Source organism: Podarcis filfolensis (assembly GCF_964270895.1).
Source record: "Podarcis filfolensis genome assembly, chromosome: 5".
Classification (NCBI taxonomy): Eukaryota; Metazoa; Chordata; class Lepidosauria; order Squamata; family Lacertidae; genus Podarcis; species Podarcis filfolensis.
The window spans coordinates 23,762,388-23,781,898 of NC_139608.1; the positions used below are offsets into that span (position 1 = coordinate 23,762,388).

General features: G+C 42.1%; 2 protein-coding genes across 4 annotated transcripts in view; both read right to left on the bottom strand.

Moving 5' to 3' along the window:
• EIF2A (eukaryotic translation initiation factor 2A) overlaps positions 1-19,511 on the bottom strand; it is a 108,837-nt gene that overhangs the window by 70,310 nt on the left and 19,016 nt on the right. The window contains exon 14 of one of the 3 annotated variants that reach the window (XR_014547963.1): positions 18,739-19,414. The exons of 1 other annotated variant lie outside the window; for it this stretch is intronic. Coding sequence is in view for 1 of the 2 variants with exons in the window: in XM_083613324.1 (XP_083469450.1) it covers positions 19,061-19,126 (66 nt within the window). In the remaining variant the exon portion in view is untranslated. Of the gene's footprint in view, positions 1-18,738; positions 19,415-19,511 lie in introns of those variants that run through there. One more of the 3 variants, XM_083613324.1, reaches the window with a different exon arrangement.
• SELENOT (selenoprotein T) lies at positions 576-11,302 on the bottom strand. Its single transcript, XM_083613599.1, has 6 exons — positions 10,930-11,302; positions 5,103-5,213; positions 4,091-4,217; positions 2,832-2,919; positions 2,085-2,237; positions 576-1,490 (listed from the first exon to the last, which is right to left on the bottom strand). Exons 1-5 carry the CDS (start codon positions 11,064-11,066, stop codon positions 2,113-2,115), a joined length of 588 nt encoding a protein of 195 aa, XP_083469725.1. The 5' UTR covers positions 11,067-11,302; the 3' UTR covers positions 576-1,490; positions 2,085-2,112.

The following is a 19,511-nucleotide window of genomic DNA, read 5'->3' on the forward strand; positions in this document are numbered from 1 at the left end:
TTCCAAGTAAGTTACTGTGTTAGAACTGAGAGTGCAGTTTTGGTCACAGAACACTCTCACAAATGGAGGCAAAAGGTAGGTGGTTCTCCCCCCGCCCCCCATTCTCCTTGCAATCACAGAAAAGCGCCATGGGTTGCTGTATAAGGAATTTGCAAAATACGCTTGAGCTTGTGGAATCCTCTGGTAGTTTACAATCCCTTCTGTAAATAGAACAGCTGCACTGGATCCAACAAAACAGTCTTTTCTGCATGGCTTAAATATAAATAGTTGGGGTTTCTCATAGACTTCCAACACATTCTTCCAGCTCAGTAATTAGAATGTTTAATTTCCTTTCTATCTAAGAAGCCGGAGGAGAGGAAATGGCTGTTACTAGGCTAAAAGTATTCTATCACAGGCAATGTATTTGGTACTTTCCAAACCTAAGTCTGTAACTGTAACTTGATGTGTTGTGAATTGCAGAAGTTGAAGTTTCAAACAAGAAAGCCACCATAAATATTAAACATTGTCTTGTGTTTTTCTTCTTCTTCTTCAAGCACAGTCGCCAGACAGACGAATTCATAAAATGATTCAAGGTCTTTCACACAGTAGATGAAATTTCTTTATTTAAATTAGTTTGCTTAGCTCATATTTAGGACAGAATAAAGGCCAAGCTATTTGATCATTTAGAGTGGCCCAGAAACAGACTTCAAAATTGCTGAGGGAATTCAAACAGCACTTGGTCTTCTTTGAAGTCATGACACTTAGGTACTTACTCTGCATATAGTTTTGTTTCTATAATTTATTATACAATGCACCATTCACTCAGCAATATACTCTGAAAATATACAAAACTTACATAACCAAATCTGCAATGTTTGACAGCCACCAATTTTTATCCAGACCAGTTTAAAGGATAACCAGTACTCCTAAGAGATCAATTTTAACTACAAATGGAACATAAATTTCACACACAGTAGATCAGACAAGTTTTCCAATGAAAAAAATAAGGTTATTAAAGCATTTTGTCATCTTCTTAGAAATAAAAATAAAAGTGTTGGATCTAGGCTATGGGTTGTATCCAACATTGGTCATACTTGGAGCAGACCCAGTAAATAATGAACTGTTCTGTTAATTTCAGTGGGCCTAGTTCAAGTAGAACTTAGCTGGTCTAGCCCTAAGTTAGATGCACTTAAACTACATTGATTTCAATTGGAACTAAGTGCAATTAACTATGTATCCAACCCAAAACATTGTTATCGATTAATGTCTGCATTGTCTAGCTCTAGAGTGGTTGAATTAACTTTTAAAAAAACAACTATATAGTATTATTGCACTCTTTGAATGTGCAGTACTTTGAAATATACCAGCACTGAAAGGGGTCTTGCATTAAGATATTCAGGAACAACATGAAAACGAGGAGAGCATCCAGTCTGTACCAACAAGTATTCTGTCTTCAGTACAGGCCGTCATTTATTTCGTTCATGTTGTCTTTTGAAAGTGTCGCTTAATGTCTGAAAAACATAGCAAAAACATAGCAGGTTGTGCTACAATAATAGATCAAATAACTATACCCAAAGCCATTCTATATCCAATGTCGCCATGGAAAACCTACTATATTCAGTTAGAACAACAACACACTAGAAGCTCGGCAAACAGAAATAATGAATTGATATTTAATATACATGCCACCAGGCTACTACTACATGAGACAACATGTGTAGAAGTTATCTAGCAAAGGAAAGAGCTAACACTGACAGTCACCAAGTTCCAGAAGTTCCATGTTAAGCCTATGCTGAACATGTGTATGAAACATTAACCGCATGAAAGTTAGTTGCAGTATTTTTTTGCTAGCCTGCAAAGAGGCCAACAGTCTATTTTTCCAGAGGAAGAGAAGCTCCTTCCTCCACAGCCAGCACAGAAAAACAACAGTCTGGAAAATAGGGATGGAATTATCTGTCCCTGATCCACCAGCCCACTTACTTGCCTGCATAAAATCCCTTGTCAGCCAAAAGCTATCAGGCGAGTGATTAAATACAAGGATTATTTATTACCATTTTATCTTGCAAATCAAATACCTAGCTGAGTAATCTTCAAAACAAACTTACAAGAAGTTTTCAGTACTGATGGATGGGGCTATGATCTATGGTGTGGCATTTGCTCCATGTGCACGTTGAGTTTCATTTCATTATCGAGGATTTGAACAAGTTGCTGCATGGAAGGAAGGTGCCCAGACTGTAGCTTAGACCACACTGGAACATCTAAATAAGAAGTGTAGGAGGTAAAGAACATGATTAGCATATTAAACTACTTTTTGTACAGTGTAGGAACTGCCAGTTGCTGCTCTTATTTTATGCTTGCCAGGATATCCAGAGAAAAACAACTGATACAAGCTTTTGCATACAGTATAGGTTCACTCTCACTCCCATCTCCATCCCACAAATACCAGTTTCTCGCCAATGTACATGCAATGAAGCATTACCAAGCTTCTGAAGAAACTAGATTAAAAAAATATATACTTCTGTTTACAAGGCTTGCATGAAGAATTTGTGTGCAAAGTTCTTTCTTGACAAACAGATTACTCTGTCAATGTTCAATCAACTTACACTGCAGAGGTCTTTTAAATGGCACATTACTTAAGAACTGTTAATACTATAGCTTTAGTTATTTGTGAAAGTTTAGGGATCACTCACACTAGTCACAATTTTGACATAGGGTCATCTCAAATAGACCCTTTATTTCGGTCTTCTGAACCAAATGCAGCTGGTAGCTTCATAAATACTTAACAATGGGTACAATTAACACAAAATCCCTCTTAAGCTAACGAGAATACACAAAAGCTGTTCAGAACTCACCATTTAAAGTTATTTCAAATGCACCTGTTGACATACAAATGTTCTCAGTCATGCTGCTCAGGAAGAAAACCATCATACAAGCATAGACCTAAAAATTAAACACATTAATCTAAATGCTAGTCTTTAAATGATGAAACATATTTATCAGTTTAGCTCTATATTCAGCTGATACTAATATTTGATGAAAGTAATCTCCTTTCTTTGCGACTCTAAATTAAAATTTGTTCATTTTCCTTCCCTGTCTTGAATTCAGAGGGTTCATTTATAACACTTAAGATAAATACCAAGTGATAACCAGTATGACACACTGATTGCTAGAATAAAATCAGGACGGTTATTATTTCTAAAATAAAACCCCTTTTTATAAAGCAAGTAAGCAAAAACACATATGCTCTACATAAGTTGTCATACAACTATTCTGTTTCAAACCCTAGAGGCATCGTTCCCTTTACTCCAGAATGTTAAATGTGCTTTTGGCGCTATACCCAAAGGATAAAATGATGCAATCTTCAGCAACAGGGCATAAAAAGATCTCACAGTGAAAGATTTATGTTTCAGCTCATATTAAGATTGCAGCTTCTTGTACATGGATTATCCAAGATCATGTGGTTATATATTTAACCCATTACTTCATAAGTTTAGTTATTTTTCAGAATTTCTAATACTAAAGATACTACTTAGACCAGAATCCTTGCCTCATCTGAAAAGTAGTGCTGCTGTTTTCTGCTCTTCTAGGTCTTCTGCACCAGCCACCAAAGAAGAAACCATAACTAATGGTGACATATTCTTATTTGCAGCTCAAAAAGCTGATTATAACCAGTAGAAAGTTATTTTTTCCAGCCCTCTTAAAGACATACAGTCGTACCTTGGAAGTCGAATGGAATTCGTTCCAGAAGTCCGTTCAACTTCCAAAACGTTTGAAAACCGAACCAAGGCTTCTGAATGGCTGCAGGAAGCTCCTGCAGCCAATCAGAAGCTGCGGAAGCCCCATCGGACGTTCGGGTTCCAAAAGAACTTTCACAAACTGGAACAATCACTTGCAGGTTTGCAGCGTTTGGGAGCCAAAACATATGAGTTCCAGGGTGTTCAACAACAAAGGTACGATCGGTGTGTGCATGTGTGTGTTCTGTAGCAATTTCCCCTTCAAGCTATATCAAAGTGCATGTTTGTGGGGAAAATTTAGTTGTGTGAACACCAGGAAACCAATCTCCACTCCATGAAAAAGGTGATGTTGTAAGAGGAAAAAGTAGTCTCTTTACCTTATTTTCTTGGCCCCACTGCCAGACGCTTGGAGCTTGCATGCCAAAGAAAGCAAAAGGATCCTTGCCAACAATAATGAAGCCTATTAACACTAGTTTGAAGACTGACAGGAAAGATGCTATATGTCTGGGAGAAGAAAGAGAGATGTTAGTCGCCAAAGGCTATTCCTAAACTTATCAAAAACAACAAAGATTATGCCATACCCAGCTGCATGTCACTATTCCAGTAACTTTAGTGATATTTCATCTTATCAATATTACGTATTTGAAAACGTTGCATTTAAAATGCAAGACTATATGTAACTCCCCACATGTGTGTTCAACTTGTGCATGGTGCTGGGAAAGAAATAATTCAATTTAAACTGCAAAAAGGTGTGGAAAGAGCAAGGAAACAGCTGTCCCATGAGCCTTTGCAATGCCCTTTGAGGCCTGCGGGCAGTTGGAATTTGGATAGCAGCAAAAGAATCTGACCCACAGCCAAGCACCTTGGGGTACCAGTCTACCCAACTTGTCATTGTTTCCACATCATCCTGCAGTGATGAGGAAGACTGAGAGCCACTACTGCCACCATTCGTGGCAGTCTGGTAAGTGGTGCTGGTTTTTCAAGGGTTTCCAGAAGTTTAAAAGGGTGTTTACAGGCTTTTTAGATGCATGTTCCCCACTATATATGATTTCAAGTACACATGCAGTACTCAGGAGCATAAGCTCCCTTGTAACTGGGGAGTCGCCTGCATTCCAGTTAATGAATGCAATTCTGGGCTGAGATCTTAGTTCTTCAGGTTGTCATAATGCAAAAAGCTCACCATTTCTTTATGCTCTCTCTTCTGCATCATCATTAGTGTAAACATTCTAACCACAGCAAAAGCAATCTATCATTACTAGTTTGCAAGTGTGGGTTGATTAGTTTAGCTAGCCTCATGAAACTGAACTCGTGCCATAGGTACCAAATTAGATAAACAAGAGGAATAATAGGTCTATGTTTCTGTCATATTTTAATTCATAATAAACTTACCTATAAAGAGGCTGAGGGAGATAATTTTCCCCTTCAATGCGGATGTCTGGGTACCGCTGGCTAATAACCTGCATGTACTCCTCAAACACCCGTCTGTATCCTCAGGAAACACTGAAAAGAAATATTTTATTATGATTAGTTTGTGTGTAGTTAAGCATAAACATTTTGCTAAGATTATATATTTGTAGGTAATCAATTGGAATTAGCATGCTTCCGGATTTCCCTAAAAACAATTTACTCCCTCAACTTCACCATCCTCATCTGCCCAAATGTTTCTTGGTCTCCATCATAACTCCCACTGACTTTGAACAGTGGTGACAGCTCTCCCCCCCCCCCAAGTCTTTCCTTAAAATCTACATTTTAATGCACTGCAAATTACTTTGAACACAATTCTGTAATTGCAAAAGTATCATGTAAATTAATATTTAATCTAGTCTTTTATGTGGCATTTTGGATTACCCCTCAAATAACCAACTTTGAAATGCAGGCAACTGCATTTTTACACATTAAGCTCTAAACATGGTCTATTTTAAACAGTAAGTTCCCTAAGGAATAAGGCCTGTTTAGTTTTACCTATAGTTTGGTATGGTGCTACACTGGTGTATAAACACTTTCACAGGTAGCTTTTGGGACATTTTATCCCAAGGATAAAAGCCTGCTTCAAGTCCATCTCTGTCAGTGCTAGAAATTAGCCAAGTGCATTTTGCGACTAGCATGGGTTCAATTGCAGCCAGGTGGAGATCTCTAGGTGCCAGGTTGTAGACTAGGGAAGGCAAAATGTCACTTGAAGGATCTGAAATATTTTCCTTGAAGCTTGGATTTGTTTTATTCTGGATTGTTTTATTTGATATTTTAATGTGTTATAAACTGCTTTGAGATTTGTTCTTTAAAATACAAAGTGGTACAGAAATGAAATAATAAATAATAATAATAATAATAATAATAATAATAATAATAAATATCATAAAAGGTGCCTAGATATCCCATTGTGGCAAGTGCAACCTAGGTTTAAGGTGCCATTTGTAGATTAGATTATATATCTGAGTTTCTAACACTGATGTCAGTGTGTGTGTTCCATTTCCCCTACCTCTGGTTCTGGGGAATCAACTAAATATTTTATCTAAAGTCATGCAATAGCTTGGATGGCAGCAAGAGCCTTCAGTATGATATGAAAATATTAACCAAGCCAGCTAGAAGGCGAAATCCGAACTGTATGAGAGCTTCCAAAACATGTCTGTAGGTAATAATTAATTCCAATGCTGAAACTTAATGAGTCAACAGTTTGTTTTCCTTGAAAGTATCCGCAAAAAAAAAAAAAATAAGAAAATGAAATACAGCCGAGAACTCTCCAAGAAGAAAATGACAGAAAATTAAAACACACTTTCTCCTCATGTCACAATACCACCTGGAAACTTGATTGTTGTATCAAAACTCTTTACGTTTTTGGTGTTCCCACTACAGCTCTGGGTATTATCTCTTCTGTTCCACATCATACATTTCTAAAGAGCCCAAGGACTTTAGTAATTGACTTCTCTTGTGTAGCTCACTGTACAGCTATGCCTTAGTAAAAACTATTACATTAAAAACTATTACATTAAGCAATCACTACAAAAATCACTAGTAATGGCCCTCTAAAGAAAACTGGTTTTTTAAATTAAAGATTTCTTAGTTTACAAAAAGATTTGCATTGTCTCTTTTTTCAAGTTGTCCTTTCTGCATCTCAGTTTCATTTGTTGTGAGACATTAGTGTTGCATGCAATATTAGGTTGAGAAGAAAAGAGGGGTGGAGATAGAGAGGGGTTGTGAGGTGATGCTTCTATTCTTCTTTTGAGTGTATATGTGGGGTTTTGTGTCAGCGTCACTTGTATAGGCTCTTACTATTCGCTTGTTATATTTCCTTGGTGATGAGAGAGGTTGGGGGTGGCCTAGGGTGTGGTTGATTGTTTTTGGTTGGCTGTAGTGAGATTTGTTTATGTGCGTGAGCGTGTGAGGATGTGGATTTTTGGATCAGGTTAGCCATATTGATTTGTAGGCTATCAGTGGACTCTTGCTGTTGTCTTGTTGAGCTATGTATGTGATAAAGGAGAACCATACTGAGGTGAAGGCATCTTCTTCTATTTGTCCCTGTGTCAGTTTCAGCTGATTGGTTAGTTTTTCTAGTAAGGCTGTTTCCCATATTATTTAATAGCACTGGTCCATGTTTACTCCTGAATGGTCTCTTCAGTGTCTGGCTGAGGTTTCTGGCTGCTAAGAGTAGGTGGGTTATGAGCTCTGTATAATATTAGTGGGCATTATTATCTTGGAAGATGTTTGGTAGGGCCAGTTCTGGGGTGACATCTAATACGTGCTTAGTTATTTTGCGCATTTCTTGTATGACTGATGTCCAGAAGAGTTGGATTTTGAGGCATTCCCACCACATGTGAAGGTATGTGCCCGTGGAGGTGCAGCTTCTCCAGAATTTTGGTGAGGCTCCTGGGCATATCAGCACTAGTTTCCATGGTGTTAGGTACAATCTGTGTGTTTCAGGGTGAGTTCTTTTCTTTTAACCAACATTGATTTAAAGGGAAGTTTAGACCACATTCTAGTCCATTGTGTGGGGTTAACCTCATAGACTATGTTATCCTCTCATTGTTTTTTGCCTATGTTGAGGGGGTTTGTGGGATTTTGGAGCAGTGTTTTGTATATTGTGGATTCCATCCCCTTGCCGTGTCCATTTGTTGTTAGGAGGAGGTTTTTAAGACAACTGTTTTGAAGCAAACTAGTCTCTAAAATATTTCGAACACTAGCACAAATAATCCACAATTTCCTTCCATGAAATTTATGCATAATGGTGATCAGGTCATAGGGATACTGTACACCAGAAGAACAAAATTTCCAGATGTTTATGATTCTAGCCTTGAGTTTCCTTTACTTGCCTCCCAGTTTGATTCTCTTCTGAGTTTTATTTTGAGAGCCACAGTTCTGCCTTATGGTTGTCCTCTTCAAAGACAAGGGAGATTTATTTTAGGTTTGTTTGTTTTTTAAAGAAAAAGAAAATTGGGATTTTCACATTTATAACAGGGCTTCTTGATTAAAAAAAAAGCTAAATAGCTACTGAGGAATCCACACAATTCACAAATATTACTCAAAACATTCAGTAATAGAACTGGGAACATAGAAGACTAATGTGAAATGTTTTTTAAATGACTCTGCTTTTCTTTCCCTTTGGTCCCAACTGTGATGCGTTGCTATGCTGATGTAACACTGCTAACACAAGGAGTAACAATGCCTGAAAAAATTGCAATAAATAGATGGTGAAACTTTAAAAATGAAGAATGTTTCCAACACGAGAATGAACAGTGCTGAAGCTGATAAAGAAAGCCTGAAGAAAGAGCATGTTACAGAAAGAAAACTGGATTGCTAGATATGGGCAAATGCTGAAAAACTGCTTGAAATTCAGAATTATAACCATTACTCCATTAAATAGTTATTTTTAGAGAAAAGTACTAACATTTTTGTTCCACACTTTAATTGACTTTCCTATTTTTGCTAATTCCAAATCCATTATTCATATTCAGACTGAAGTCTCATATCCAAATAGCAGTTTGCATATAAATATATTATTAGCAACTTTGTTAATACTGTAAAATGTTGTTTGTGACTTGTTGTTTTCCAACTTTAGCTACAAAATGCCTTACTGAAACCCATCACTAACTACAACTTGCTGTTTAGAAGTTCCTTTATATAAAACGTTGTGCAATTCTAAGCATGTTTGCTCAGATATGAGCCTCAGCAACTTCATTAGCATAGTCTTTTATCCAGTATAAGCTTACTCTGGATTGGAACCCAAAGCATCAATCCAATGTACACAGATCTAGGACTTCAGTTCAATGAACATGGTGGGACTGACTTTTGGGTAAACATGCACAGCATTTGTGTTGCATGTATTTGGCTTTCATCAATATAAATACAAAAGTACAGACTATTCCCCTTAATGGATCACAAACCTTATGACAGACATGAATATCCAAAGGAAAAGAGCACTATTTAGACAAGTACCATTTGGCAACTCCACTTTTGACAGGTCAACACATTATGTATACCTTTAGGTCCTAAACAAGAACTAAGGTTCCTTTCATGTTATAAACTGCTTCCCTCAGTATAGAATCCTCACACATACTGGCGTGTGGACAAACCATGTCCTCCCAGCGTTAGAAACTCAGATATATAAGCTAGGCACCAAATGGCTCCTTAAACCAGGTTTACAGTCGCCAAAACAATGCCTAGTTGCCATTGTGAGGCAAGACGGCTCTAAAGTCTTATTTTTCAATGATGGACTGACTGTGATTGATTCTCAGTTAAACATCAGGCTAGTTCAGATGACAACCTTGAGTTGGGTTAAGAGCTTTGAGAACTTAAAGAAGAAAAGCCACTTGATCCAGGGACAGTCGACACATATATTGTCCTGTTCCAACCTCTTTTTCTTAATGGCGACTGCTCCTGCTCAGTCTGCACAGAAAAAGCATTTTGGTTCCAGAAATTCATTCCTATCGCACAGATAAAATATAACTGTTAGAATTCTACAGGATGGGGTATTAATGTATGAAAACAGACCAGATCCAATGATCCCAAGGCATGCACTTCTAGATGATAGAGGTGTCAGGTGCCATCCTGGTGCCTAGGCCTCTTCCCTTGGTTGCAAGTGGTTGCAAAATGTGCCTGGCACCTGGCTAATTTCAAAATCTGCCTCACCTGCAGCGTCCAAGTGCCTATACTGCCCCCTCGACTTCTTGCAGTGGTTCTTCCACCTCCGCATCGTTTCTGAAAGCCCTTACATAAACACATTTTTTTATCACCAGGCACCCCCAACTCCCCCCCCCACTAGTCAACATAGTTCCACCAATCCGCCCTGCTACTCAGACCACTTCTCATCTTCAAATCCCAAACTCTTTTTGCCAACACCAACTTGTCCTCAATCTATTAATCGCTCAGGGCCTCCTGGTCTTTCCCCATCCTATTGAACACCTATCCACCTCAAGCCCTATATTTCACAATATATATATTCAAGGTGAGCTTGGCGCTCTACACAGCACCGAAAGGACAGCATTGCCCAACCCTCCCTCCTCTCATTTCATGCCTCCTGCCTATCAGAAAGCCAACATTATTGTAGCAACCCTAATGTCTTCCATCAAGGGCCACAGCATCCTAAGCCAGTCGTCTTCAACTGGTGGGCCATGGCCTGATCCGAGGTGGGCCAAAACAGCTGCACTACCGCCATACAGATATTTGAGGTAGATTGGGGGGGGGGAGAGATGATAATAAGAAATGGGATCCCCAGATGCATGTTTATTTGAGGTTAAAGGTGAGTCTAAAGGCTAAAGCGATTGAAATCGGGGGGGGGGGGGGAGAAGAGAGATAGATAAGAACCGCCCTGAGACCTCCGGGTATAGGGCGGTATATAAATTCAATAAATAAATTCAATAAGTAAGAGACAGAGACGTTTCCTGCCCTGGGAAAACAACTCTTATCTGAATTCCGACGTAGCCTGTCCTCTACTTTCCCCGAGGGCTTCTCCGCACCTTCATGTGCGGACCTGCCGCCCTTCGCCCCCCGACACCTCCCCAGGGGCTCCCCTAATTCTCTCTCTCCCCCCCCCCAGACGCCCCGCGTTGTCAGCCTTCCCTTCGCCCCCTCCTCGCCCGCCCTTCCCTTTCCGGCCTCCGCAGGGCGAGGCTTCGGCGAGGAAGGGAGGCCAGAGGGACGGCGCGCGGTCGGCTGTGGGCTTCGCCTCCCAACCCGGACGGAGGAAGGTCTGAGAAGGAGAAGGAAGGAGCAGAAGGCCTCTCACCAGATCTGGAACTTGAGCAGCGGCCCCGTCGCGTAGGCCATGCGCAGCTTCTTCCCGGGCGGCAACCCGTCCGGCTGAGCGCCAGAGCCGCCCAGCCCCGCCGCCAGCAGGAACAGCAACGCCAGCGCCGGCCTCATCTCGTCTTCTTCTTCTCCTCCTCCGCGCGATCACGGCCGGCTTTATAAACGCTCCTCGCTCCGTTTCCCTCTACCCCCCTCCCACCTCCGCACGCACACCGCCTCGCACTCTGCCGCTAGCGGGCGACGGTCACGTGAGAGGGCGCCCGCAGTGCGCCTGCGCCAGGTTCCACCTATCCCCGGCCGCGGAAAGAATGGCGCCCACCACCCCCCCACCAGTCGACGAGTTTGCCTCACGGGTGTTGTACATACGAGCTACTCGCGCCCGGCTGAACAGCAGGGGGACTTCCGTCGCTCTGCCAAAATGGGAGACCCTAACCCTCCCCAATGTGGCTTACGTGCGGCATTAAAAGCAGCTGAGACAAAGCTGTCTCTCCCTACAGGCTTACATTCTAATAACATCATCTTCATCAGTTGTTGTTGTTTTTTAATGTTTAAGGGTACTCTTATTTTCCTACTCATATTGAAATACCGCCCCTCAATGAGGCCAAACTTAGATTCACAAAATGTTTAGGGGTACGCGTCCCCTCAGAAAAAAGCACTGATAATAATAAAGCAAGATTTATTCAGGGTGCTCAGGGTCAAAAAGTTTTGGAGTGGTTGGCAAGGGACCTTGCGGGTCATCTAGTCCAACCCGCTGCGATGAGGGAATCTCCACTAAAGCATCCATGACAGATGGCCATCCAACCTCTACTTAAAAACCGAGTCCACAATCTCCCGAGGGAGACCATTCTACTGTCAAATAGCTTACCACCATAAAGTTTTTCCTGGTGTTTAGTCGGAAGCTCCTTTCTTGTAACTTGAAGTCATTGCTTCGAGTCCTAGCCTCCAGAGCAGGAGTAAACAAGCTTGCTCCCTCTTCCATGTGACAACCGTTTAGATATTGGAACATGGCTATCCTATCTCCTCTCAATCTCCTTTTTTTGCAAGCTAAACATACTCAGCTTCTTCAACCAGTCGTCATAATACGTTGTTTCCAGTCTCTTGAACATCTTGTTCACCCACCTCTGCACATGTTCCAGCTTGTCAATATCCTTTCTAAATTGTGCTGCCCAGAACTGGACACAGTGTTCCAGGTTTGGTCTGACCAAAGCAGAACAGAGCAGGGATATTGCTTCCCCTGATTGGGACACTATACTTCTGGAACAGCATTGGCTTTTTTTTTGATCCTGTCATGAGAAGAGAAGACTCCCTGGAAAAGACCCTGATGTTGGGAAAGATGGAGGGCGCAAGGAGAAGGGGATGACAGAGGACGAGATGGTTGGACAGTGTTCTCGAAGCTACCAGCCTGAGTTTGACCAAACTGCTGGAGGCAGTGGAAGACAGGAGGCGCCTGGCGTGCTCTGGTCCATGGGGTCACGAAGAGTCGGACTCGACTAAACGACTAAACAACAACAACACACTGCTGACTCGTGTTAAAGCTTGTGGTCTACTAAGGCCCCAAGATCCTTTTCACGTGGACTATTGGTAAGCCAGATGTCCCCCATCTTATATTTGTGTAGCTGGTTCTTCCTTCTTAAGTGCGGAACCTAACATTTGTGCGTATTGAAATTCATTTTGTTGGTTTGATCTGAAGTCAGTGCAGAATGCTGCAGCGTGATTCCTGACAGGTCTGAGCTCTTGCCAGAGATCAGCACTGGTTGCTATTAGTATACAAAGGCCTTAATAACCTGGGAGCAGTTTACCTACGAGATCACCTTACCCCCCACATGTGCATACCCGACCACTTCAATTGGCGGAATTTGACACTACCTGGAGGCGGTTGGAGGGTGGATGGCGGCTAATGGATTGAGGTTGAATCCTGACAAGACAGAAGTACTGTTCTTGGGGGACAGGGGTGGGCTGGTGTGGAGGACTCCCTGATCTGAATGGGGTAACTGTGCCACTGAAGGACCAGGTGCGCAGCCTGGGAGTCATTTTGGACTCACAGCTGTCCATGGAGGCGCAGGTTAATTCTGTGTCCAGGGCAGCTGTTTACCAGCTCCATCTTGTACGTAGGCTGAGACCCTACGTGCCCGCAGACTGTCTTGCCAGAGTGGTGCATGCTCTAGTTATCTCCCGCTTGGACTACTGCAATGCACTCTACGTGGGGCTACCTTTGAAGGTCACTCAAAAACTGCAATTAATCCAGAATGCGGCAGCTAGACTGGTGACTGGGAGTGGCCGCCGAGACCATATAACACTGGTCCTGAAAGATCTTCATTGGCTCCCAGTAAGTTTCTGAGCACAATTCAAATTGTTGGTGCTGACCTTTAAAGCCCTAAATGGCCTCAGTCCTGTATACCTGAAGGAGCGTCTCCACCCCCATCATCTAGCCCGGACACTGAGATCCAGCACTGAGGGCCTTCTGGTGGTTCCCTCGCTGCAAGAAGTGAGGTTACAGGGAACCAGGCAGAGGGCCTTCTCGGTAGTGGCGCCCGCCCTGTGGAACGCCCTCCCAGCAGATGTCAAGGCAATAAACAACTATTTTACTTTTAAAAGACACCTGAAGACACCCTGTTTAGGGACGTTTTTAATGTCTGACGCTGTATTGTTTTTGATATTTGGTTGGAAGCCGCCCAGAGTGGCTGGGGAGACCCAGTAAGATGGGCGGGGTATAAATAATAAATTATTATTATTATTATTATTACTACTCCAGGTTCCACATAAAACCTGTTCTGCTTTTGCATGAACCCAACAGTTAGTGTGGCAGCACTTGCATTTTGGAACCCTCTGTCAGTTAAAATCAAGCCTTCAGACTCAGGCACTATTGTAAACCACTTAGATACATTTTTGTGGTACAGCAGTTTGAGACCCATTGGCAACTCTCACTTGGGTTTAGCTTCTTCACCATGCTCTTTTGTAATAATGAAAGATTAAATTTTCCAGTAATTTGCAGATGCGGCCACATTCTACATACGCATGTTTTCTCCGGAAATGGCATTCATGCATGGTGGTGATGGTGGTGGTTTTAAAGATCCTGAGCACTATGAAGATCAAAGACAATGTCAGCAAATGTGTGGAAAGTTAATCTACTTAGAATCATAGGACTGTAGAGTTGGAAGGGATCCACAGGGTCTCAGAGTCCAACCTGTTGCATTGCAGGAATCTAAGCTAAGGAATCCCTGACAGATGGCCATCCAACCTGTGTTTGAATACTTCCCTCTCACAGAAGTCAATGACATTTAATCAGCCTAATCACATACAGAATTGCTGCTAAAGTCCAAAAGGACAGCTCACAAACAATATTGATGCGCCATGATAGCAACAACGAGCTATTAGTAACACAAAACTCAATTAAAGTCAATGGAAGTCACCCAACCAACAGCTGAAAATGTTATGTCCTCACGGTTGAGGAAAAACTACTTTTAGAAAGGTTATCCTTTTTTGAGGGGGGGGGGTTGGTGGTGAAATATTTAGTGGAGGGGTTGAGACAGGAAAAAAGCACCACCTGAATACTTCCTGTCAAGCTCCCAGCCCTCCCCCCCCCCCCCGGTGTGGATGGCCCAAAAGAAATAGCAATGAAAATGGTGCCTGAAAAGTTAGGAGTGTGTGGCACCTGTGGCTGTTTTGTGTGAAATTCGACACACTGTAAAAGAAGGTCATAGAGATGAGTCCTCGCACACAGATGTCCCCCATCAGAGCAGGCCATGTTAAAATAGGGGAGATCCCCTAAGCTCTTGGGAGTAAATAGCAACTAACCAGAATAGAAACTGATTGGGGGAGGGGGAACTCTTCTGCTGGGAAGGACATTGACCCATCAGAAACGGCATGATTCTTCACCTTTTCATGCTGATGATAGCACAACCAATTCAGGACTGAAGCTATTGAGGAAGTTTTGTGGGATGAATGTCACCTTCTGCAATCAGCTGATGTGAACAAGGTGCTGGCAGCAATGCATCTGATGGGGACTGACTGGTTGGGTCCAGATTGTGGTTAATGCTTCCCTGTGTGAGGGGGTGGTCCTTGCTGCATTGAAAGAAACAGTGGTGTGACCTCTCCTAAAGAAATCGGCTCTGGATCACTTGGATTTGAACAGCAACTGGCCAGTTGCAAGAAAAAACACCTACCCTTTTTAGGGAAGGTGGCAGAAAGGACTTTGGTGGGGCCCCTGCAGGCATTCTTGGAGGACACAATTCATTTAGATCCATTCTGATCTGGATTTAGGCCTGGCCATGGGATGGAGTCAGCCTCAGTTGATCCTTGTAGAGAGCAGGACGGGGGAGTATGACCTTGTGCCTGCTTCTTGATCTCTCATTGGCATTTGAAACCATTGACCATGGTGTCCTCCTGGTCCAGCTCTGAGGAATGGGGATTGGGGGCACTTTATTACAGTGGTTCCAATCCGACCTTCAGGACCGTGTCTAGAGAGGAGTGCCTTCTGGCCACTTGGCAGCTATGCTATGGCAGCTACCTTATCTCCAGCACAATTTAATATCTACATGAAACTGCTGGGCGTGGTCATTAGGCGTTTCTGGGCGAGGTGCTATCAATAGGTTGGTGATACTCAACTCTATTTCTCCATCATCTCTGAATCAGGAGAGGCTGTCCAGTCCCCTGGGGCATTGCCTGGGTACAGTTGTAAAATGGATGAGGAAAAACAAACTGAGCTTGAATCCTGGCAAGAGAGAGGCACCGTGGGTGAGTAGCTCCTTGTTTCTGATAAATTGCTCAGTTGCCTAGTCTGGATGGGGTTGTGCTGCCCCATCAGGTTCACAGCTTTGGGGTGCTTCTAGATCCAGCTCTGTCCCTGGAGGCTCAGGTAACCTCAGCGGCTAGAAGCAGTGTTTGCCAACTGCAGTTGGTTCGACTGCTACAACCGTTCCTAGACCCAGAAAGCCTTTCCACAGTAGTTAATATGCTGGTTACTTCATGACTTGATTACTGCAATGCACAAGGGTGGGGCTTCCCTTGTGTTTGATCCAGAAACAGCAGTTAGTGCAGAATGCTGTGGCATAATTGCTGACAGGTAATATCTGAGGAGAAAAGTAATGACAAACCTAGACAGCATCTTAAAAAGTAGAGACATCACCTTGCCAACAAAGGTCCGTATAGTAAAAGCTATGGTTTTCCCAGTAGTGATGTATGGAAGTGAGAGCTGGACCATAAACTGCTCGGGTTCGCCAGAAGCGGCTTAGTCATGCTGGCCACATGACCCGGAAGCTGTACGCCAGCTCCCTCGGCCAATAAAGCGAGATGAGCACTGCAACCCCAGAGTCGTCCACGACTGGACCTAATGGTCAGGGGTCCTTTTACTATCTACAGGGGAACCTTTAATATCTGTTCTGGATTTGTAAGAATGCAATCGTTTAGTCTGGCAGCACCTGCACTTTAGAACTCCTTACCTGTGAGATCAAGCAAGCCCCTTCGCTGCAGAAAAGCGCCTGCTGAAAACATTCTTGTTTAGACAAGCCACCTCAGGTGCTTAGAAAGTTGAGGTAATTTTAGTGCTGATATTCCAAGGGAGCAGAAAAGACTTCTTATGTACGAGGCGACAGCCAAATGGATGCTACTAGCCCAGAGATGGAAAGAAGATGAAGTCCCTACCAGAGAAGAATGGCAAATTAAACTGTTGGACTATGCCATAATGGCAAAACTGGCCGGAAAGCTCAGGAATCAAGAAGACCAAAACTTTAACAAAGAATGGGGAAAAAATATAATTTATCTTGGAGACCACTGTGAGCAGATGAAATTAGCATGATTGCAATAACACTTGCAATGTAGCAAATATTATGGAGAAAATTGAGTGATATAAAATATGGACTATTGAGAAATACGCAGTAGAAAAGGTTAACAATAGGACCCATGGAGGAGATGGTGGGATGTCCAGAGATTCAAAGGAATCGTTAAATGTGTACGGTTGTATTGTTATATCTTTATACTTGTGAAATTGAATAAAAATTATATCAAAAAAATGAAACGAAGTTGAGGTAATTTTAATCTGTTTTAGTATTTTAACTTTTGTATGCGGGGATGTGATTTTTTCCAAGATTTTACAGTCTTACCTTTTTGTAAACTGCTATGATGTGGGGGTTTTGTTTTTTTTAAAAAAACCGATCAAACAGTGTATAAATTATATGAAATAACTAAAAACATAATGGTGGGTGTGGGTTTCCCCCACCTACCATCCTAGAAACTAATATACTGTTATTTTTTTTGTGGGATACCTTGACTCCTGTTCTAATTGAAATTAGCATGCTAAAATATAAGCCATGTTAAAAAAACAGAGATGGGCTGGCTTCCTGATGAAGCAATTGCCTTGAGAGATGGACCATTAAAAGACCACAAAGAAATGGGCGATGACCCATTAGAAAGGCATTAACAGAGACACTGTGGGCCAACAGCAAATGAGGAAAGCCCCTCCTGAGGTGAGGGATAGTTAGCAAACACAAAAAACCCAGAGTTTCAGGAGTGAGCAACAGAATTGCAGTGGGCAGTGGTAGAGTAAGAAACATTTTTCCTCACCGTGAAAAAATGAAACTGCCCACCTGACCAGAGGCAGGGCGGGATGGCTCTTTTCCCCGGAAAAGGAGGCAAAAGACCCTGCCTGCCCAGTCCAGTGCAAGGAGTAATCTTATTCACTGAATGTCTTCCACTCCACTTTGGCAAATGGAAAGTGCAATTCCAGTTTGGACACTTTAAAACATGGAGGGCTAACCTGTGGCCCCTCCAGATGTTGATGATTACAGCTCATGCAATCGTTGCCCATATTCCATGCTGGCTAAGGCTGATGGGGGATCTCAACAACATTTGGAAAGTCACGGGCCAACCATTTCTGCTTTGTTCACTTTGACATCAATTTCTTTCAAACCATGCAGACATTGCATGGCTATTCCACTAGAGGGCATCTCAGGCATTCATTTGGACACTCTTGTGTCCTGACCTAGGAAGAAAATACCATGTGACATAAGTACATAAGGGTTTTTTCTAGCTCTAGGTCGACTTGGTTACTTCGGAAGTTTCTTTCAGCTGCATTTAAAATGAATGCATCATGGACCACACAGAAAGGGAGTTGAGGTAGAAGGAGCCAGCCACTTTTTAACAGTTCACTCACTTGATTTTATTGGTGTTTCTGATGTTGCCTGCCATCTTTAGTTTCCATTGTGGAAGAATGGGAGAATATGTTGATTTAATAACAACACAGAATCATAGAATTGTACTGTTGGAAGGCACTCTCAAGGGTTATCTAGTCCAATCCCCGGAATGCAGTCATATGGGCAGGGAAGGAGCTTTCTGAAAAGGCTATTTTACATATCATTCCCCACACACCCCATTTAATCTACACTATGACACTTCCTAATTTAGACACCAGGTAAGTGTGTAACAGATAGATCCCCTTCTGAATATTGACCAGTTACCTAATATTCCTCCTTTCACTTCTAGCACACCATGAAAACACGAATAGGTTCAGACATTTACTTCTAATTGATTTGGAACTGGGGTTTCCAGCAAGGCAAAACTTACTCCCTTTTCATCAGGGAGTTCATGAATCCCTCCTGTCTCCATTTCAGAGGAGGGACGTGCCCTTTTTCCTTTATACTCAATCCCTTTTCTCAGTTGTGACATTCTTGTACACACACACACACACAGAAATCGAAATCCCAGTAGCTACGAAAATCCACAAAAAGTCACACTGAAACAGAAATATAGCAGGTTAGAAACATGCAAGACCTATAAAGAAAACACCAAAATCTTTATTAAATGGAAAATGCTTTTTATTATATTCTACAGTCTTCTTATTGCATAAGGGTCACTTCTATTGTATCCGGCCAAAGAGTAAATAGAGGGACCCACTGTACTTTATTTAGTTCAGTAATACCATTTTGGAATCACAGCAAATTATTTGCCTCATTTTGATTTACAATACTACCGCTCAAAATTTTTATATGTATCCATATATTAGGGACAAGGAAATAAAAATGTAGCTGTGTATAGTGTTTTTAAATGAGCATTTCCAGTCTTTTATTATTAAATGATTCTATAGAACGAACCCGTGAGTTTCATCTGTCTTCTTTCTAAACACCCAGCTCCAACTCTTCCAGCTCCTTTAGGAGGGCAGCCTCTTTCTGAATTTTCTCCAGCTAGGACACATACACAGAAGACACCATCAGATACTACTTAGCATAGGCAAAGGAAAAATTAAACTTGAATACACAGAACAGTCATATCCGACAAAAGCTATCTACTTCTGAAAACCATTTCTTAACTTAAATCCAGATGGGAGATTCTTGGTGGGTATCAATGGCTCTCAGTCGCAGCAGCCAAACGGAACGTCCATGTTTAGATGCTTTAGGACTCCACAGGAACTGGGTCAGAAAATTTACTTTCATGGCCTGCCAATGGGCTTCCTGGAAGCATCTCTCTGGCCACTACAGTGGTACCTCTGGTTGGGTACTTAATTCGTTCCGGAGGTCCGTTCTTAACCTGAAACTGTTCTTAACCTGAAGCACCACTTTGGCTAATGGG